This window comes from Hakea prostrata, chromosome 11 (assembly GCF_041222555.1).
Source record: "Hakea prostrata isolate BN-2017 chromosome 11, UWA_Hpros_2, whole genome shotgun sequence".
In the NCBI taxonomy this organism is placed as follows: Eukaryota; Viridiplantae; Streptophyta; class Magnoliopsida; order Proteales; family Proteaceae; genus Hakea; species Hakea prostrata.
The window spans coordinates 18,963,301-18,986,019 of NC_142610.1; the positions used below are offsets into that span (position 1 = coordinate 18,963,301).

The window sequence follows — 22,719 nt, forward strand, 5'->3', positions numbered from 1 at the left end:
AAGAGAATCTACTGCTATCACATTATACTCTCTATTAACATAAAATGAATTGATATCACACTAATGGACCAAGAAACTGATGTGCAAAATAATGTTGTGGACCTTCTGATGAGTCTGCTAGTGCATTACATTGCCTGCCATGTTTTTCTTGTTGATGAATAATGTCTGCCATGTTACTTGCCATGTTGCGTGAGAAGACATTGTCCACAAAAATTTGTGGCTAGATAAAGATATTTTGTATTGATAGAAGATAAGTCTAAGATATTTTAGTGCGAGAAGAAACTCCTCCACCTAATCTTTCTATGTATTTCTATCAACTTAGAAATATTCAAGGGTTAGTTTTCAAGAGCCATGCATGTCTGAGACTTTGAATATGAATTAAATATCTAAATTAAATGGAAATAATTTTTCTTTAATAAAAGAATTTGTGGAAGAGTCTTATTGTTAGTTTGGGTCCTCCACTTATATGGAGGAAATTTTCAAATTCATATGATTGGATTTATGACAGTATTCAATATAAAAATAAAATAATCTTTTGAGTGAGAAAAATCTTTTCAAGTCTATATCATTTTGACAATATACCTTATTGAGTCTAAGAATGTTTTATTTAAAATATATTAATTATATACAGCATAAAATAAATTCGGATCTTTTACCCTGAGGTGTAGAGGTTTGTGCTCATCTTACACCTCTCCACTACATATTAGGAGGGGGTCTGCGTTGATTTTTCTTGTCAGAATTCAGAAATGCACCGTCTTTCTAATGTATGGTTGAGAAGTGTGAATGCAACACAGACCTCAACCCTGACGGAATATGGATACGGATGTGTGTTGATCAAAACTTAAATCTGAAAGCAAAGATCCAAACTCAGTCAACAAAGTCACTCCTGCAGCCGTGCCATGAAGCATATGGTATGCTGCCTAGGTTGACCCTCCTTCCCTCTCTGTGCCCACCACCTTCCTTGATATATAGGCCAGCCACAGTTCAAATTCAGGCATCTCTGCATCAGCAAACATGTATTCATCTAATGATGTTCCCCAGAAGTTCAACCCAGAATTATCAAATGCAGTGCCGGCCACTGGAATTCCGGCAGATTCAACAACCCAGTCATACAGTTGGGGTGGTGCTCCCACCGCACCTGCCATACCAGTTCGTCCTCAAGCTCCAGTTCCTTGGTCTACTGGCCTCTGTGACTGCGGTTCCGATGTTGGCAACTGTAAGTTGTGTCAACCCAGTTTCATTTTGTCAATTCTCATCAAAGCTTTTGAAAATATTAATCATATCTGAATCACAGGTTGCATAACATGCTGGTGCCCATGTATCACCTTTGGCCAAATCTCCGAACTTGTCGATAAAGGATCCAGTTCTTGTGGAGCAAATGGAGCTATCTATACATTGATCGCTGTATTGACTGGTTGCCAATGCTTCTACTCATGCTTCTATCGTTCTAAGATGAGAGAACAATATAATCTTAACGATGATCCTTGTGGGGATTGCTTGGTTCATTGTTGCTGTGAGTTATGTGCTCTGTGTCAAGAGTACAGAGAGCTTGAAAACCGTGGATTCGACATGAAAATTGGTTAGTTCTCTTGTAACTCTAATGGGTTTTCATCTGATTTCAGTTATTAATCTTTTATGTAAACTCAATTTGCAGGATGGCATGGAAATGTGGAACAGCAGAACCGTGGGATAGCAATGGCTCCTATGCAAGAACCCATGAGCCGAGAAACTGTTTAATAAAGAATTTGGTAATGGAAGTGTTTTGAGTCTGAATTGAAGATGAATCTGTAACAATAAAATTGAAGATGAATCTGTAACATATTGTTGACGAATTTGAATGTTTATTCAAATATGCTGTCTGATGATTGTATAAAATATCTCTATGAAATAAACTTGATTTCAATTCTTTTACTCTAATGCAGCTCCCCTGTTTTCCAGGGGATAATAAATCACTCGAAAAGTGTCTCAAAAACCTTCTATGACTGGGATAAGAATCAGTGTTTTTTTTCTGGAATTAAAGAGCAAATTGGATTCCACATATAAACATGTCATAATCTTCGTAGAACAAAGAGTCTTTGAAACCCTAAAAATATTAGGAAATAAAATAAAATAAAGCTAAAACGACTAAAATTATAAACTATGTCTACAAATATTCCGAAGAAGGGGTAGAATAGGGGTGTCAATTTACATTTCAAACCATTAAAATCGAACCATTGCTCGTTATAGCTCGAACTGAATCTTAATTGGTTGTGTCTCCCACCAGCCCGAAACTAAATTGCAACCCTTTATAGTCCGTTTTATAGTTTTACATTAAATACTGCTTGAATTGTCATTAGTTTAAATCTCTTACCTAAAAAATATAAAAAATTGATTTGCAAGTCTTATCAAAGAAAATTTTGGTTTGTACCTATATTTTTAGGGTTGAAGTCATGTATATGTATATATTTATTTATTTATATATTATTATTTTTTGGTATTGTTGCTTTAATTAACTATATTTTGTCGGAAAAAATCATTATCAACAATTTACTTATTTTTTTTCGAATATGTGGGCCCCATAAAATATATGTGGGCATATTCCTTAATATAATAAAATGATTTAAAGGTGAGACCCCCAATGGATCTTTTGGTTTATAGATGTTGTAATATTTTGAATTATAATAGATGTATTTTTATTTATTGGCTCGTCGAAATTAATTAAGTAAAGTGCTGATGTTTTTTTATTAGGAAAGCTTAGTCTCACATTCGAAGAAATTGGGATCTTGGATTAATTAGGATGTTCTTCTTATTAATTACAATTTATAATAACAAAACACGCTAATACAAGTTTATCGTCATAGCGCACGCCGCACGGCATGCGCAGGGGTACTATCAGGTGCTTTTGCCACACACCATGCACATTTGCATCGCTTCAAACAAGATTTGATCTGGACCATTTGTTTGATCAACAGTCAATCAAGGTGAATCCAACAAGATCCAATGGATAGATTAGCATCAATAATCCATCCATTATAAAGGTATATCCATATGAACACGTTCAATCATCTAGACCATCGGATCATATGGCCAAATGATTTGATGGCTCAAACTTGACCGTGTATGGATGTAACTATAGAAGAGGGTACTTATTTGTATAGAGTCATGAACTTAAGAATAAGTACCTCTCTACCCTATAGGTGCTCCTAGACCACCAAACAAATTACAATTTTTCCTTAAGTACTCTATGTTTCAAGTTAGTAAGTGCATAATGAAACCTAAAAAAAACAATTGTTGGGCTTTTTTGTATCTTGGGAGACAATTTGCCACAACCTGTTTGCAAATATTAGTGGGGGCAAATTAAGTCTTAAGGAAAGCGATGTTGAAACACACCTGAAAGGGGCGTTGTAACGCACCTGAGAGTGCCAACATCTAATCTTCTCTTTTGTGCTATTTCGAATACATCTTTTCTACAATAAATGGGGTCAAAGACCAAAAGAAAGAAAACTAGCTAGAAAATAGTAAAACGAAAGGGCCAATAGCTCTAATGATCTCCTTCAACTCTAGAGGGGGATCCTGAAAAAAGGCCAAAGAATTTCCAATTTCTAGAGTGACCTTTGATATCCAATCAATAGCTTTGTTAGCTTCCCCATAAACATTTTCGAAAGGACTACGGCCACCCAAACCAACAAGATGTTTACTACTAGTTATTAGACTCGTACACCTCCCTTGCACACGCGAGCAAGGATCAAGGAGTGATACAGCCTTCAAAGAATCTGATTCTATTTGCAGCATGTAGCAACAAACCAAGCTCCAATACCACCCTAAGCCCCTCCCATATAGCTACAAGTTTGTCCTCAAAAACTTGACAATCTTGGAATCGATTGGCAAATCCACCCCTAAAATTGACCCTCATGGAGAATTTCTCATTTAAAATACGAGCAAATTACATATAGACCACCTAAGTTTATAATCAATTACATTTATTATCCCTAAGAAAAATCAATTAAAAATGCCCCTATTGTTATAAGATTGAAGTTAAATGTAATTGATTGCAAAATTATATGAAGAGTAAATTACATATAGACTCTATGTGATTCCAATAATTATATTTATTATTTTTGAAAAAAAAAATATTTATAAATGCCCTCTAATAGTAAGGATTAGGGTTAAATTATGATGTCATTAATAAACAAACAACATCAAAGGAGGCAATATTAGTTTCAAATATTATTAAAGTGAGTCCCAAGTAATTTTTCTCACTTAAGAGATAAACAATTCCCTCTTAGGATTGTGTCATGGGGCTTTAAGTAATCCAACGGATACTCAATTCAAACTATATTTAAATTTTATTTAAACCTACTCATAAATTTGAATTTTATTTAAATTCTAGTTTGAATTGAATAATTTTGAAAATAAATTACAAGAGGATGTGGATCCCAGAATCACATATAAAAACTCTAAAACTGTTTGGATTATGTTGTATTCTTTGTTTTTCTTAATCGGAATTCACCGTCTACCTGACATTTTGGGAACTCTTTCCAAGAACTTTAAGTCTGAAAACAATGGTACAAACGTACAATTAACCCAAAATAAAAATAAAAAAACTCCATTAAGAAAACATAAATTCAAGTCAACAAATCATTCCTGCCATGAAGCACACGGCGAGGAGAGGGGAGCCGCCCAGCTTGACTCTTTTCTCTCCCTCTGTGTGCCCACTTCGTTCCTTGATATAGAGGCAAGTCACAGCCCAAGTTCAGGCATCTCTGTATCAGCAAACATGTATTCATCTAATGGTATTCCCCAGAAGTTCAATCCAGCACTAGCAAGTTCAGTGCCGGCCACCGGAATTCCGGCGGATTCAACAACCCAAACATACAGTTGGGGTGGTTCTCCCGCCCCACCTACTATTCCAGTTCGCCCTCAAGCTCCAGTTCCTTGGTCTACTGGCCTCTGTGACTGCTTTTCTGATGCTAGAAACTGTAAGTTCTGTTAACCCAGTTTCATTTTGTCAATTCTGATCAAAGCTTTCAAAATATTAATCATATCTGAATCACAGGTTGCATCACATGCTGGTGCCCATGTATCACCTTCGGCCGAATCACTGAACTCATCGATAAGGGATCCAGTTCTTGTGGAGCAAATGGAGCTCTTTATACATTGATCTTGTGTTTGACTGGTTGTCAGTGCTGCTATTCATGCTTCTATCGTTCTAAGATGAGACAACAATACAATCTTAAAGATGATCCTTGTGGGGATTGCTTGGTTCATTGTTGCTGTGAGCCATGTGCTCTGTGTCAAGAGTACAGAGAGCTTGAAAACCATGGATTCGACATGAAAATTGGTTAGTTTCCTGCTAGATCTTATTGGGTTTTTTTTCATCTCATTTCTTCTAAGAAGACAGCGATTCTAATAGATCTTTTGTGTGAACTCAATTTGCAGGTTGGCATGGTAATGTGGAACAGCAGAACCGTGGGGTAGCAATGGCTCCTATGCAAGAACCCATGAGCAGAGAGACTAATTACTGAAGAATTTGGAAATGGAAACGTTTGAGTCCGAATTGAAGATGAATCTGTAACATACGGAGATGAATTTGTGAATCTACTTAATTATGCTGTACCGATGATTGTGTTTAATTTCTATTCCTATGGAGTATGATTTCAATCCTTTTTCTGTAATGCTGTTCCCCTGTTTTTCCTGGATGTGTAGATGTAGATAACGTGCCAAAGTTCCGGCCATTCTGCTTCATAAAAAAAAAAAAAAAACGCGTAAACAACTTGACTTCTATTAAAAAATAAAAAATAAAACAATTGACTCAATGATAAGATGGAACTGAGTCATGGGTTATGTGGCACCATTCCGTAGAGTCTGTAGAAGCTAAAGTTTATATTTGTTTGATATTTAAATTTGACTGGAAAATGGTATCTTCATCTTATCATTTGCAATCTGAGGCTTGAAGCAAATCATGGATATTGCTCCACCAGTTCCTAGACTTAATTGCTGAGCTATTGGCTCTACTAGTCTTCAACCATCTATGGATCTCCAATAAGGCAGGGGAAGCACCATTAAAACCTGGAGCATGGCCCTTAATAGGCCACATCCTTCGACTTTTAACTCCTCAGCCCCTCTACCGAACGCTTACTGCTATGGCTGACAAGCATGGATCAGCCCTCATGGTAGGATTCGAAGTTCAGAGAACACTTGTTATTAGAAACTGGGAATTAGCCAAGGAGTGCTTCACTACAAACGATAAGGCGCTGGCAAGCCATCCAAGAAGTGCTTCTGGCGATCAATTGACTTATGATTACGCTATGATTGGCTTTGCACCCTATGGATCTTATTGGCGTGAGATGCGAGAGCTGCTCTCCAACCGCAGGCTTGAATCACTAAAGCACAGCAGGTACTCAGAGATTGATAATTGTATGAAGGACTCACATGGGTTTTGGGTTAAGAACAGGGGAAATCAAGTTAAGATATAAATGAATAGATTGTTTCTTGATCTAATCATGAACGTGGCCCTTAAGATGGTTGTTGGAAAGCAATATTTTAATGTCGTTGAACGGGAAACTGAGTACAGCCAAGAGGTCCAGAATATAAGCAAAACTATAATTGAGTTCTTCTGATTAAGTGGTGTCTCAGTTGCATCAGATGCTATTCCTTTTCTTGGATAGATTGGTTTCAAGGAGAGGAGAGCACCATGAAGAGGACTGCTATGGAGATATGGATGTGATTACTTAGAAATGGCTGCAAGAACATCAGCAGAAGAGACAATTTGCAAAGGATGGTGATGATGATCATGAGCAGGATTCCATGGATGTGATGTTGTCGATCCTTGAAGAGGATTCTGAATCCACGGTCAACACCACAACACTGCTGTCAAAGCCACTGCTATGGTAGGATCGGAGTTCTTTCAAAACCCTAGATGGACATGTGGGCAAGGATAAGAATGTAGATGAGGAAGACATTGGTAACCTTGTATCTCTCAATGCCACATAGTCAAAGAAGTACCTCACCTATTCCCTGTTGCTCCTCTCATGATACCACATGAAGCTCTAGAGGATTGCAGTGTTGGTGGGTTTAAGATTGTGGCAGGCACAAGAGTGCTAGTGAATGTTTGGAACACGTAGAGATTCAAACATTTGGTCAAACCCTTTGGAATTCCAGCCAGAAAGATTTTTGACAAGTCATGCTGATGTGGATTTTTGAGGTATGACTTTTGAATTGATCCAATTTGGCTCGGGTAGGAGATCAAGCCCTGGAATCTCATATGCCCTTCCCACCGTGCATAATTGCATATGATGCTTGCTCGTTTATTTCATGGGTTCCAGATGCAGACACCTTCTGAAGAAAATGTGGACATGACTGAAGCTACAAGTCTAACCATGCCAAAGGAAACTCCATTGGAGGTTCTCCTCAGTCCTCGACTTTCCTCCCATCTGTCTGAGTTAAGAGTTACTGCATGTCAATCAACATAAGGGGTTTCCCCTCAGTATGCTTTCAATGACCTGGATTAGAATGTGAAATTTTCGTTTTCCTTATCCCCTCAAGAAAAAACATTTGGCAATACCCACTCTTGTTTGGAAGTACTCACAGAGCTGACTCAAAAGCTTTTGTATGGTTGATTACACAGCCTTGATTCATTAATCTAGGGGTATTCAACTTACTGGGTCCAATCTTCAACAAGAGAGATGCAAACAATACTGAGACTAACATTGCAGTTCCATAAAAGGAAAGGTGTACAGCATCCGCATGACTTTATTTCCAATTTCTTTCATGGAAAGCAAACACAGCCTTAGGTTTCACAAAATTCAAATTTTTAGCCACACTGTTCCTATTAAGAGGATTTTTTTCCCCTCCTTTCGGTACATAAATGAGGTCAAAGACCAAAACTAAAAAAGAGTAAAATAAAAAGGCTTCAACTTCAGAGGGGAATCCTGAAAGAACACCAAAGAATTTCCCAATTCTGGAGGGACCTTCAATATCCAATCAGCAGCTTCGTTAGCTTCCCTACACACGTGTTCGAAATAAATACAGCCAAACGAACCAACAAGATCTTTAATACCAGTTATCAGCCTCGCATACCTCCCTTGCACACGCTAGCAAGGATCAATGAGTGATATGGCCTTCAAAGAATCTGATTCTATTTGCAGCAGCGACGAACCCAGCTCCAACGCCACATTAAGCCCCTCTCATCTAGCTACAAGTTCCACCTCCAAAACCTGACAATCCTGGATTCGTTTTGGAAATCCACCCCTAAACTGACCCTCATGATCTCTTGTAAGTCAGTAACCGAGTAAACTGACCTGACATCTGTATTTTCCACCTTTTTCAACCCCTAACATCAAAACAAACACCTCCATACATGGTCATCATCTAAATCAACATATCTATGGCCTTCGGACAACTGTTTGGTGTAGGAGCAGCTTCTCTTCTATATATCCTCTCTAGAAATGCATAGATCAGTACAGCATCTAGCAGCTATTGCCAAGACAGTACATATGATTATGTCAACTTGGAATTTATTCTGTCATAACCAGATAGAAGTGAAATCAGCAACTCTACACAAACAAGATACTTCAACATCTATTTGTGACGCCGTGTTTTTGAATGTCATTCAATCTCATCAGCTGTAGTCTATGGATCCTGTCAATGTCTTCCTTCTGAATCATCCTACCCAAAAGGAGATAATTAGTTCTTGAAATCAACTACCTTTCTTCAATCCCAAAAGCTTGAATTGTTCTCACTTTATTGATTGTCTCGGTGCAGAAGTTGCAATAGGTTTTCAACAGCAACAGACCAAAAGGAAAAAGAGAATAAAATGAAGCATATGGGTCAAACCAAAATCACCAAAAGTCCCCACATGAACAAAACCCATCCTTGAAATGGTGGAAATAATTGGGATCCTTCAAAATGATCTCTCGCCCAACAATCTTTGAGATGGACTTAGCAAAATTGTGGCAGTTCCGGCATATCCGGAGGTTCTTGGTAACATGAATAGTTGCCCTTCCCTGTATACTGATCAGTCCAAAAGAGATGGCCAATAATTCACTATGGCCAATAGGAATGCACTCTCTCTCTTCATCCACATCATGGAGGCTAAAATCTGCATCAGGCGCATAACCTTCTTGCTCTTCTATTTTCTTCCATAACCCCTGTAATTCCTCATATATCCTCACTGATCTTGGGTGTGAGACATCCCCTACCCCAAAGACATGAATCTTGTTCTTGACCTCAATCCAACTATAAGCTCTCCTTGGCTCCAAACCCATATCTCGAATAATTTCTCTCACTTTGATGACCGTATCCAAGTTTGCACTAGCAGCATAAAAGTTAGACAGTACAACATAATTGTCAGCATTTAGAGGTTCCAACTCAATCAGTTGATCAATGGCTCGTTTAGCAGTGTTCATGTTTCGGTGTATCCTGCACCCGTTAAGCAGTGCTCTTTGAACCTCTGCATGCCGTTCAAGCTGGTACTTCTTAATAAAGGCCCTAGCTTCATTGAACTGCCCAGCATGAGCCAACAGAGAAACCACTAAAGCAAAGTGGTCAACCTTGGGCGCTGTGATATGACCAAAGTAAAACATTCCTTCCTCAACCATCTGTGCTGTGCAACAAGCATGCAGTACTGCAACATACATGATCTGATCTGGAAATATTCCCCTATGCTTTTCCACTTCGTGGAACAATTTAACTGCCAGCTCTCCTTGTCCATGTAAGCTATAACCCAAAATCATTATAGTCCAAGAGATAGCATCTTTCTCCCTCATTCTTGCAAAAACCTCTGAAGCATATTCAAGGCATCCTGATTTTGCATACATGTCCATTATTGCATTTTGGACTGTTAAATTTGAGTTGATATCATTTCTTATTACATATGCATGAATCTCTTTCCCATGTTTACTTGCAGATATTCTTGCACAGGCAGGAAGAACACTCGAGATCGTCAATGAATCTGGTTTTATCCCTTCAAAATTCATTGACCGGAACAGTTTCAGGCCTTCATTGAATTCCCCGCTCTTCACATAACCACGAACAATAGCTGTCCATGAAATGGCATCTTTAGAGTGTGTTTGATCAAAAACTAAACGAGCACTTCCAATGCTGTTACAATCAAGATACATTTTCAATAGTGCATTACACACTAAAACACTGGATTCTAATCCCAGCCTCTTCGCAATCTCATGAATCTTTTTCCCTTCCAGTAGTGATTTTAGACGCCCACAGGCTCCAATAACAGTTGCCAATGCAACATCATCAATCTCAAAGCCCAGACTCACCATTTGGAGAAAGGTATCAATAGCCGCCTTGGGATTACCTTCCTTGATGTATAACCCAACCAGCAAAGTCCAAGAGACCTTGTTCCTCCTAGGGGATTGGCCAAACAAAAACTTTGCAGTATCAGCTCTATCAAGATGCCCATACATTGCCATTAAAGCCGACAACACATAATCATTGGGACCAAACCCAAGCTTCAGAACTTGCCCATGAATTTGTTTTCCATAAAACAAGCTGCCAGAAAGGCGAGTAGCAGTTAAAATGCGAGGGAGAGTATGTTTATCAGGACGTACTCCTCCGAGAAGCATTTGATGATAGACCATCATAGCCCGTTCAGGATCTCCTTCGTTGATATGGTTTTGGATAAGGGTGTTCCAAGCAAGTGTATCTGGTAGAGGAGTTTCATCGAGCACTTGATGGGTAGAGGATAAGACTCCAAGTTTAGATGAGCAAGTTCGAAAAGAAATACTATTATGGAGTTGCCCATGATGAACTCGATGCGGGGGCTTCTCAGATGGAAGGAAACAATAAATCTGTAAACAATCACGGAGAGCCATTTGCAAGCTCCAGCATCCAAGTTCTTTCAGTTGTTGATTTCATGTATACGATCTGTAGAACGAATTACGAAATAACAGGGTCAAAGGGTGAAAAATGCCTTCTAATCTTCATTTCCCATCTTCGCGGATTATTTTAATCATCTGCTGAGTATTGCTGCCGAGTCAACAGAGGATGAAACTCTCTGTTTGAATTGTTGTTTTGCTCTTCCTAAAATTTCGTGATAGCCTCTTTGAGAGTTGTTTTTTATTTTATTTTTTTCATGTGGTTTTTGAACTCTTCACTGCTTGACTGCACTTGAGTGGGAAAATCTAAACCGTCTATAGTTGATTTTTTTTTTTTTAATTTCAACTTATCCACTATTAATTTTTCTATTAATTTGAAATTAAAATTACTATTTTGCCCATATATATATGTTAGTGTATAACTGAGATTAACGACTGAGGAAAATACAAAGAAGAGAACATCATTCTTTGGTTATTTGAATTCACAGATTTCGCGAAAATTTATAACTGTAAAACATATTTGAATTCATAAAATCTAGGGATTTTTTTTTTTTTTTTTTTTGCCTAAAAACGTGAATTAAGCCATTCTTGGGTGAACTTCGATAAATTGGAGGCTAACCAAATAGTTAATTTTTTGAACTATGAATCCGTAGATTTGAAATCTCATTTCATTTTAAATCCCTCTAATGTTGTATACACCTAAAATGTTAAGCGTCCTAACCAAAAAAAATATATGATAAGCCCCTATTTGGTTATATATGAATCCAAATATTTGAGATAAAATGGAATTTTAAATATATGAATTAATGGTTAAAAAATTAACTATTTTCATGAATTTCACCCAATACCCAAGAATTGTTTAATTCACGTTTAAAAAGTGAAATTCTTAAATTTCATGAATCCATGAATACAAACAAATTTAAATCTCCTATTTGAATCCAAAGATTTGAAATTCCTAAATTCAGATAACCAAACAAGCCTAAAATCGAAAGGGTCTTCCTGGCTAAGAGATCTGCAACTATATTAGCCAATGTGGAAGTGAAGGCAATGATGACATCGGTCGAAAGAATGGCTGTCTTCCACTGGGTGGTTGGTAATAAACAAAAAAAAGACAAAAATATCCCAGACACGGATCGATCAGCTCTTCCACCGCTTGATGCTAATAAATCAATCTTGTTGATTGCCAAGTTAAGCCAAATTAACTAATCTCACGCCGATGCCCGGTGATATCTACAGCGGGCATTGATGATATGAGCTCAAATCAAGACCACTCCAAAACTATAAACATCTCTCTTTTGTGTAAGCCTGCAGTACTGATGAATTTTTCATAACTCACTGTACTCTTAACCCATCAACAATGCGGAAGGGAAAATTTTGATTGTTTAACGTGAGCTCAGCTCACTACAGCTAAAATTGCAAGGCTTCTTCGTAAGCACAAAGAAGATCCCAAATCAGGTGTGTTTGGTGTGCAATATTAGAATGCACTCTTGAGGAACAAAAGTAAATCATTTTTAGCATAATGGGATTTTGATAAGTTTCATAGATCAAAACCGTCAGACTATATTTTCCCCAAAAAAAAAAATTTTACAACAAAAGCCCCACCCCCACCCCCCCCCCCCGGCCCCCCCCTCCCCCCCCAACAAAAAAACAAAAAAAACCATTATTAATTTAAAAAAAAAAAGATACCCCAGTCCAAACACTAGATGAACTAAAGTAGGGAGAATGTAAAAGGCAAAAAGCAAACTTTTCATTCACTAGAAATCTTCTTTTTGTTGTTCTACACTGTACATTTGTTACTTGGCACCACTTAATAGAAAACAAATAAACGAATATTGAAAGCTAGCTTTTGGGGGAAGGGGTGTTGTGGGATATACTGACTAATTATAAGACCCCCAGGAAATGAATGTAAATCTAAAAAGAATGAAAAAAATGAAAAGCCTCAAGATGCATATCTTACAGGAAAAGGAGACAAGGTTGTCGCTGCATGCATGGCCTTCACCAATGTGACAAATTTGATAAGGGTATCTTCAGAGAACCATTTGAGTTTCCAGGTGAATGAACCAATCGCCATCTTACCCTTCTTGATCATGGCACACTGCTCTTCCTTGTCAAGATCAAAAGTTAATGTGATGCAATTTCTCTCCTGGGGTTCAACGACCTAAAAAAAGAGGTTCAAGATGGATGAGAAGATTTTGATTAGTTCAAGTTCCTCCGGCCACAAAAATGTGCATAGAAAAAACAATTATTAATGTGAAAAAGATCATCAGTTGAGGCACGGCCTGAAGCCTTTCTGCCTCTTGACCAATCTTTTACATGGACTCCCAACTATTAGGTTGATGTAGAAATCATCTTGGTAAGCCATGTCAAATTTATTCATGTACCTAAAAAATTGACTTTTCTTCAAACAATTTTCAACGCACTTCAAATTTCAAGATGTTTAAATACCAAATAGAGTTGAAAAATTAACTCATGATTACAACAAGAAGTTTGGATCACCATATAATGAAGTGTTGTACATACATCAAGAAGAATAATCATTCATCAATGTATTGTTCCTTGATGACTCTACTTTCCGTTCTGCCTTACACTACTGCTAGTTTTGTGTCATTAATTTATCAATTTTTTCCTACATATACAACCAGTAAGCTGCTACCCACCCGAGCAACTAAGATCTACGGAGATATTGGAGATCATCTGCAAGTCTTGGCCCTACGGTGAGTAGAAAGAGAAAAGAAAAAAGGATGGGGTTCACTAGGCAAGTGGCATAAAGGAGGGAAACAATGAAGTCCAGCAAAATGGATCCTACATTGAAGGGCAGCAAGCTATTTTCACGTAAGAAGATATAAATAAATAAACTACTTGGGATTCTCTTGTTTGTCAGCATTAAGTAATTAGTGTAAACCCCATTCCTCAATTAGATTGCCATGGCAACCAAAAATTGCCGAATATAATCTAGTGGTACAAATACATGATTCTATATAATCTTTTTAGATGAAACTGAATATATAAATAAATAACAAGACAGCTTAAATTTTATTTATAGCATGAAATAACCACCATACTTGAGAAACAGGAATAGGTTAGCATGACAGAACCAAAACATGACAGCAAAAAGGTAATCTCAATCAAACTAGTTCCAATTCTTGATCAATTGTTATGCCAGAAGGCTGCCTGATTGCACAATAAGCAGACAGGTATGAAAACAGTAACCCGTGTAATCTGTTTCTAAGCTTCAGAAAAATGCAACAAAATCATTCAGAATAAATATATGATTGGAGACGCAGACAAAGAATAAAAAGCCAAAGTAACTCAGGATTACCATCTCCGATATATCACTGATAGAGCAGCACAACTCAAGCGTTAGATATGAGGAGCAAGACACGTTATCCATTGAAAGAGAGGTGAACTGCATTAGGTCTTCAATGCACAGAAGCAAATATCCTTCGACTATAAACAAGGATCTTGAAAGCCACAATTCTTCTGTCAAAGTGTGAATTAACTATCAACAAGCATGCATAAAAACTAAACCTTCTGAAAGAAACCTAAGAACACCATTAAAGAAGACACAAACACTGCATAAATACCTTAAAACAAACATTTCCAAGATAAAGCTTCTCAAAAATTGATATTATTTCATTGTCATATATAAGAATGCTGGAAAATGGGGGAAGAATTGCACGGATTTTGGGCTTGTTGCCTGAGGCCCTTTTCCCACTGGCCATGGCTGTAAGGTTGTAGAGGCCATGTGGACAGGGGTAATGCAGATTAATCATAAAAATAGGCTTATTTTATTAGAGATTAGCTTTGGCTGTTGGATTCATCAAGAAACTAATATATAAATTCAATTCACTAGCCCATAATAAAGTGAAATTAAAATCATCAATATGAATAAAGTAAAATTAAAATCATCAGTATGAAACATATGTACCTTTGCTATTGCTGTGCCAAAAAAGCAACATTGAGTACAGGAATATGCTCATCGTTTGACCAGCGCAAACATGTTTGTCAAACAATTCGACTTGAATCTGCTCCAGACTGTTTCAATTCAAGGTCCCAGTCCAGTCCCAACAAACATATCAGTAATCATGCATATTTGTAATCAATATATAAAGAATGAATATTCATTTTATTTTATTTTTTGAAAACCACCAGTTTGAAGCCAGAGAAGTCACCTCTTTAGAGAGCATTTATTACTTGTTGCATCCATATCACATACTCGCAAGAGACATAACAGATCTCTTGATTTCTCAATGCTCCTTGTTATAAATATGTATTGTGGATCCCTCTCAAAATGCACACTAAGAGAGAGAGAGAGAGAGATGAGCATACGAGATTTAAAAGACGAGAATTGAACGATTTGATGACTTTTAGAAAATATAAACTACATACCTCAAAACATGTAGCCCTATACCAGCCTTCACTTCTTTAACATCTTCAATCCTATGACACCCTACGACTTTTAAGACAGTTTCTGTGGAATCACAATAAATCATGCTATAATAGTCATATAGCCAATCAATCCATGGAAGTTAGTCTCTAAGTGGGCATTAACTAGCAAATTATTAAAGTATGCCTCCTGTGAGGAGCTTAAGACAACACAACTAACCTGGCCCATCAGACATGAAGTCCGTCAGTAGCACATATAACTTGTTTATACTGCTCAGTAATAAAACAAACTCTCTGCATGAAGAACAGAAGAAAGCCAATGAGTAGACTATTAGCAGTCTTTAATTGACTATGGCCAGAGACAGCCTTTTTTGGTAACCGACATCACCGTTATCTTTAGACAGTCAAACAGATATAAAGAAAATAGAACACTAAACAAGATTTTCTTTGTCTAGATCAGACAAATTATACAGGGAAATTCATGGACTGAACCACAACAAATGGTCTCCATTCTAAACAAATTAATGTACATCAAAGTTCCTCTCATCAACAACAAACTATTCTCTTGAAAAGATTGAAATGTAATAGCTCTAAGCCAATCGAAGCAACATCAACAGTGAGACCACAAAATGACTTGGAAGAAATGAAACAACAAGAACTTCTAGTTATTTCTACTAAGTAAACTTAAGAAGTTGGTTTGTTCAAGAAGAAAACGGGCTTATGAAAGATCCAAGAGGGTGAAAGTTATTCCATTATCATGAGTTTCTTCTTCCTCAAAAGTTTCAAGACACATGTCCAGTTAAAGCTTCATATTCTAGAGTCAAGACTTTGGTCAGGTTGAAGATAAGGAGCTACAAGCGCCTATAGAACTGTCTTATGCCTCCCGTACTTCAAAACTCAGGTACAAGTTTTTAGTCTAGTGGGAATAACACACTTACGGCACAACTACTGTTTTGATAGTAAAAGGTAATGGGTTCTTGTTGAAATTGCTTTTATTTGTAATGAGGTCAGTGACAGGACCACCTAAATATACCTTTATAAACCTTTAAGCTACATTAAGCCTGAACATTAAGCCACAGTAGACAATAAAATATCACCATTAACTGCATCAGGTCATCAAGAATCAACATTAAGCCAGATCAACTAACCACAAATCAACATAGAACTAGAAGACAACAAAACAAAAGCAGCAAGCTATTGGAAGGTTTAAGCAATCAAAACATATATTTTGGTTTATATAGTTCTTTAATTGGTCAATTTCCCGGTAACTAGTCTTACATTTGGTTCAACTGTCATTCGAAAATGTGATCCTAACTGTAAATAATTAACCGCACTCAATCTTACCTTAAATCTTAAAAAGAAAGAAAGACGGAAGAAAGAAAAAAAAAAAGGGGGGGGGGCACGTTCTCTGTGAAGTTGACAGGTCAAATAATTTTATTTTTACATAAAGATTTTGTATTAGGTATATCACAAAATCAGCTTTTCAACAAATCCGAGACTGCTAAAATCTAATTTATATTGAGAGAGTTACTTCCTGGTCAAACTTTATGACATTCACAAGCTCTGAAAGAAAATATTTTTTCAGATACCAAAACAAATGAATATTGCCACCCTTCATGTTTTTAGCATATTAAGATTTATAACATCTTTAAATTAAATTTAAAAAAAAAAAAAAAAACAGCATTAAATGATAAAATTTTGAATTACTCATGAAAATCCAGATCAAATGATCTTAAGCTGGAGATTTGATTGTTTTACCCTTCTGATATTTTATTTTCTAACTATTTAAACTTAATTTAAACACAATGGGTATTTGCTTATCTATGAAAAATACATTTAAGTAAATGTTACTTAAATGATGTTCCGAATAAAGAAAAAGGGTCAAACCCAGTTAGATACCCCTAAGGTGACAGTTGCCTAGACCCCAAAAAAGTCCACCTGGTTACATAATCTAGGCAACACCATGACAAACAAAATCACAACACCATGAAGAATACTTGTCCCAATAACCAATTACATGGAGTCAAAGCAAGTGAACAAGGAGTAGTTCTCAAACTGCCAGTAGCACAGCAGAAAGTGCACCCTGTACCTAATAATAACCAGAAATGATGAAAGTTTACCTCTCCTGGAACCCTGGTTCCAATGGAAGTATACTGTCACAACGGAAAATTTGCAAACAGATCTCAGAAGCTCCTGAATTAGCAATATTCAAATGGAAATAGTTCTTTATGGTTTCATCACTATGAGAAAGACAAGAAGAGCCTTCCATCCTGGAAACTTGATTTACCAGTGCCATAAACTGATGAAGTTCCCAAGGAATTTATCGACGTCTTTTCCTTGTCTTGATAGGCCTTTTGGAAGTCAATCCCACCAGAAGTTTGCAGTCTCGGTACGTTCTCCATGTCAATTTTCCTTACTTCAGGAGTACCATTTAAATTCTGATGTCGTACTTCTGACTTTCCCAAAGTATAATTTTCTTCCATTAATGGCACAACTCTCCTTTTTGGCTTCCGTTTAAACTTTCTCTTCTCCAAACAATCTTCCTCTTGTTCCATGACATAACCACTCTCATCACAGTCAGCATCTGCCAAAGCATTGTTCGAAAAGTCTTGTCTTAAAAGTTTCCCAACACTAGAAGCCTGATCAGCATGGCATCCCAATGAATATCTACCATTTTGTTTAACATGTAGATTTTCATGTCTACAGTCATAATAATTATTGATAGGGGAATGTGCATGCAGGTGGTCTTCCATGCTCCTCTTCAAGGAATCTTCATTCAAGACCTGATCATCATCACAAACATCAAGTCCACTATTGCTGGTGTCACTATCTGACGATGCAACAGAAAAGGAATCAGCAGATAGCTGCATAAGTTCTTCCACTAAGTTGTGCCTGCGTTGTAAGATATCCTCTTGATAATGTGGAGGTGAACTGAGGCAACCAGATGAAGAATGGGCCTCAATAATCTCACCAATGGCTGTCATTGGAGTACAGTCGACCTTCCTATCCATGCTAACTCCCTGGATGATCAATCTGTCTGGAAGATGGGGATCCTTTTTTTTCACAGGTAAGGAATTCAACTCTTGACGAGAAAAACCCTTCAGCTGACCCTGTTTTAAATCCATTCTCCGAGTTCTTAAGACACAGTGACTTTCTTTGTGGTAATAATCCTCAGACGACTCAGAAGCTATGTCACCAACTGAATCAAAATACTGATAGCTATTTAGATCAATAGAAGTGTCAGTGAATGAGTTGTCAGATTCCAACATATTTGCGGTGTGATCCACTGCTGATACTTGTACAGATTTTGAGACATATCCAATATTCTTATGGCTTTTCTTGTTTTTTTTATAATTTTCTTTACAATTACTTGATATCTCCCCTACAAGTTTGCTGCTTTCATCCTTGTTTTCAGTGGTATGATCCATCCACTGCCAAATCTCCTGTAGCCAAAGAGAAGAACTTTCTTTTTTCATGTATTCAATCCTATTTATTAAACTAACTATTTCAGTTTCAGTGTCAGATATGGGATTCTCTTCTTTGCTTCGGATCTCACTATCACATGAGATTGACTCTTGGTCGGTGGATTCCAGAGAAACATGTCTCCCCTGTCCATCATCCTCGATACAGGCAAGACGAGACAGCTTTTTCTGCAATTAAAAAGGTAAATTTATATTAGACTCAGAGATTAATACAACAACAACAACAACAACAACAACAAGCCTTGTCCCAACTAAATGGGGTCTGCTACATGGATTCTTGCCTTCCGAATTCTAATAAGCTCTGTTTGAGGTCATACTAGATACAAGGCCTAAACTATGCATATCCTTTCTCGCCACTTCTCTTAAGGTTATCTAGGTCGGCCCCTAGCTCTTCTAGTTCCTTCAATCTGAATTATATCACTTCTGCGTATAGGGGCATTTACAAACCTCCATTGAACGTGGTCATGCCACCTCAAATGACTTTCTCATAGCTTATCGCTTATCGGAGCTACTTCCAAACCAACTCTAATTAGATTCAAAGATTAATGTGTAATGTAAATATGAACGTGAAAGAAAAAGACCAGTAAATGTACCATTTAACATTTAAGCCAAGAATCTTTAAGTTCCCATCAAAGTTAACCTACCGTTTTCACGTTGAAACTCCCTTCCCCATCAGCATCATATTTTGCTGGAGAATAAAAACCAAATGCGGTGGGCTGTTTCTTGTCGCTTGCAATAACAATTTGCCTCTTCCAGAATTCTTTTGTTCTGATATCCTTGTCATCTAATTTCAACTACGTCGATCATTCAACATAAATGGAAGAAATGTTACATCAGGTACACGCCTTTAAACCAAAGATGCAACTTAACAACCTACACATTGAAGTACTTTTGCACTACTAAAAAGGGATAAGTAGAGAATTTCATAAAAAAATTGGACGCTAATAACCAAAACAAGTACACATTGACTTAAGGTCTGTAATCTAAGCAAAGATATGCCAAAACTCTGGCAACTTAGTTTAACAAATCATCACATAGGACTCCCCTCTTTAGAGACTATGATTCATGATGGATGTAACTGCAAAACCTTTACCTAATTGAAGTTATCTTTTTCTTATAAAAAAAAAATTTTGAAGGCATGCTCATAGGAAAATGTGATTCATTAGTAATGCAAGACATAAAAAGAGAGGCAAACTAATACTTACTTTCTCTGGATGAGGGAAAAAGCTGAAAACCTGAGGTCGATACCAAGTGGCACAGCAGATCGGATTTCCCTCTAACCACAGATTTTGAAGAGATGGAAGGCTTCCTAAAATCTCTATCTCTGAAAAATTGGAAATAATATTGTACGAGAGATCAAGTCCTTCAAGGGATTTCAAATTCTCAATCCCACGCAATGAGGTCAGAGCATTGTTCCTTAAAACAAGTTTAACAATTGGACATGAAATCTGCACAAACAATAATTTTGTGTGAAATTCCTAGCCATCTATAACAACAAGCAGTTTGCACTTTTAACATTGGTGGTACAATATGAAATTAGCTCCCTGGACCCATGACTTGGTTAGATAAATGAAACTCACTAGGCATGTAAGAGATTAAATTTGTGGTTCTTGTCGATGCAGATGGTACACAGTGACTGTCAATGAAGGTGGTATCAATTCAGTATTTACCATGTATTATTGAATTTTGACATGTAAAGGAAGATACAAATGTGCTGCTTCTGAAGATCAAGCTATCATTAAGGGTCCTTATATGCATTTTTGCAGTACATCCTGAACTCTTACATTGAGTTATCATATGCAACAAAACCTGTTGCATCTTAAAGATAGACTTCAACAAGAAAGCCGCAACAGTTATCAGTTCTAAGTGTTCCTTATAAATAGAAACTCTTTGTCTTTCACTTGGGCAGATAAAAGACAGGTGCCCCTAAATATCCTACTAGTGAAATATCCTACTAGTGAGGATTGCTTATTCTGTGTGGACGACTGGGAAATAATGTTCTACAATGTTAGTGCGGAGAGAGATATCAATGGACTTGATTTGAGAGGAGAAAATGAAAAGTTAAACGTCAAACAATTTTATTAATGTTCAATCCAGTTGGATCAACAGTAAAGAAGATGAAAAATGAACATTTTAAACAATGAAGGTGCTGGTTTGAATGATTTTTCCTTCTTTCTTTTCCCCTTGAAAGGTCTGTATGAATTACTTGTACTTCAAGGATTAGGCAGCCCTTTTTCTTTGAATATTTGTCAACATTCTGAGGTAAAATCTATAGTGATGTACAATTCAACCAAACCAACATACTAATTCGTATAGTCCACATCCAGCGGACAGGACAAAATGGCAATCTTTCAGTAACTTGTAAAATAATGTTTTTCCTACTTACGAAAATTAAGATAGAGATAAGAAAGTCACGCATTGTCTGAAAATTCAGAGTAATAAAACAATGTCCAGAAAAGGGAAGTACCAATAATCAATCCTACCTCAGCAAATGATGCAATCGTCCGCAGTTGATTGAAACCAAGATCCAGGTGTCTCAATTTCGTACACTTCTTCAAATTATCAACTTTTGCAAATCTGTTTCGACTTAGGTCAAGAGTTTCAACCACTAGGAGCAGCTGCAGAGACTCGTCCATTAGAAGTAAGCCGTTGCAAGCACATGAAACGAATGTCAGACGATTCCATACTGCGGACTCTTTTATATCGACAATTCTACTGGCAAATACATGCCGAAGAGCATCCTAAATTATTCACACAGGAGAACACATATTCAAATTGCACGAAAATTTTGTAAAGCATTTATTAAATAAATAACAAATTTGTTGCAGAAAAGAAAGAGAAAATGAAAAAACCTACAGTAGAATTGTGGCAGATAATCTTCTCCAAAGTATGCCTCAACTCCAGAAGTCCCCTTGCAGCCGAAGTCGAAAGATCACATCCGCGGAGCTCCAAAACTTTAAGGCGCCCAAACGGCAACAACGAGAGCGGCGTTGGATCTCTAGTAGGTGGCGGGAGTACCGAAACGACCTTCAGAGACGTGAGAAGCCGTAAAATTCTCCTCAACTGCTCGAGCGCTCGATGGTCACCGAGATCAGAAATGTAAGCACGAAGGTAATCAACAGGAGCACCAATCAGAAGGCCTTCAAGTTCTTCTAATGCTTCAAGCCTCGATTGAACATAGTGAAGTCCAACTGGATTTAGCTTCAGAACTAAGGTTCCTTCAAGTAATGGACCAGCTTGTTTCTCCACAAACTTCACCAGAAACTCCAGGTATCGATCTCCTGTTACAATTGCCATTCCTATCTTCGAAACTTGTTCAAATTAAAGGGACATCCATAGCTGCAACAAGTGATTCTTCGAAACTACTAGAAGACAAAACTAACATCAAATTCACAGAAAACGGCACTTCTGTGAAGATCATCTAATGAGAAATTAAGACTTCTAATGGGAGAGAGAGAAAGATTATGTGTGTGCACCTTCTAAATTAGGGTTATCAGCGAAGCAAATTGGACAGAAATGGAAGAAAACAGTTCAGATAGACGGTTTGAGAAATTTCCCGCTTAATAGGAAAAAAGGGTTTTGAAGGAATTAATGAGGTAGGAGACGAAGAAACCTCCATTACAGACGAGAGACCATAAAATCAGAGAAGAGAGAGAGAGAGAGAGGGAACGAATCGTTGGTTAAGATGCGCGAGTCAATCGATGAATCGGTTCTCTAATCATTGGTTTAGCCTTTACGCGTTTCCTTACCTGGAATAATTTTGAACGATGATGATGATGTGGTGGAGGAATAATTATGTTGAGCCACGTGGCCAACCTGTAGAGCTCGTTGGGAAGACACCAATGCTGACGTGGTTTGCCGTAAGCCTTTCAGAAAAATGAAATCCCCTGTAAATGACATGTGTCCATACCGTCGAAATCAATTTATTGAGAGCGAAAGATACTGATCTGACGGTGTTGCTTAGAGATAAAAAAGAAAATTTTGTCTTTAATATGTATAGTGTTTGTCGTGTACGCAGGTATCCTATTTTCTTGTCG

At 37.3% G+C, this 22,719-nt stretch overlaps 3 protein-coding genes and 2 pseudogenes across 3 annotated transcripts; 3 read left to right on the plus strand and 2 right to left on the minus strand.

Annotated features, from left to right (window-relative positions):
• The first annotated feature begins 956 nt into the window (after positions 1-956).
• On the plus strand, positions 957-1,879 carry LOC149000602 (protein PLANT CADMIUM RESISTANCE 2-like). The gene is made up of 3 exons (XM_089140626.1): positions 957-1,216; positions 1,295-1,579; positions 1,655-1,879. The coding sequence occupies exons 1-3, from the start codon at positions 1,015-1,017 to the stop codon at positions 1,735-1,737; spliced, it is 570 nt and encodes a 189-aa protein (XP_088996752.1). The 5' UTR covers positions 957-1,014; the 3' UTR covers positions 1,738-1,879.
• A 2,730-nt stretch (positions 1,880-4,609) lies between these two features.
• On the plus strand, positions 4,610-5,868 carry LOC149000603 (protein PLANT CADMIUM RESISTANCE 2-like). The gene is made up of 3 exons (XM_089140910.1): positions 4,610-4,958; positions 5,036-5,320; positions 5,419-5,868. Exons 1-3 carry the CDS (start codon positions 4,757-4,759, stop codon positions 5,502-5,504), a joined length of 573 nt encoding a protein of 190 aa, XP_088997036.1. The 5' UTR covers positions 4,610-4,756; the 3' UTR covers positions 5,505-5,868.
• Positions 5,869-5,933: 65 nt separating this feature from the next.
• LOC149000604 (xanthotoxin 5-hydroxylase CYP82C2 pseudogene) lies at positions 5,934-7,451 on the plus strand (annotated as a pseudogene).
• A 174-nt stretch (positions 7,452-7,625) lies between these two features.
• Positions 7,626-11,068, minus strand: LOC149000605 (pentatricopeptide repeat-containing protein At3g12770 pseudogene; annotated as a pseudogene).
• Positions 11,069-12,517: 1,449 nt separating this feature from the next.
• Positions 12,518-22,379, minus strand: LOC149000606 (uncharacterized). The gene is given in 12 exon segments (XM_089139869.1): positions 12,518-12,972; positions 14,134-14,294; positions 14,743-14,849; positions 14,987-15,112; positions 15,204-15,285; positions 15,421-15,494; positions 17,321-17,473; positions 17,475-18,850; positions 19,327-19,476; positions 19,888-20,130; positions 21,166-21,423; positions 21,539-22,379. Coding segments are annotated over 12 exon segments (3,390 nt in total). The 5' UTR covers positions 21,980-22,379; the 3' UTR covers positions 12,518-12,753.
• Between the last annotated feature and the right edge of the window lie 340 nt (positions 22,380-22,719).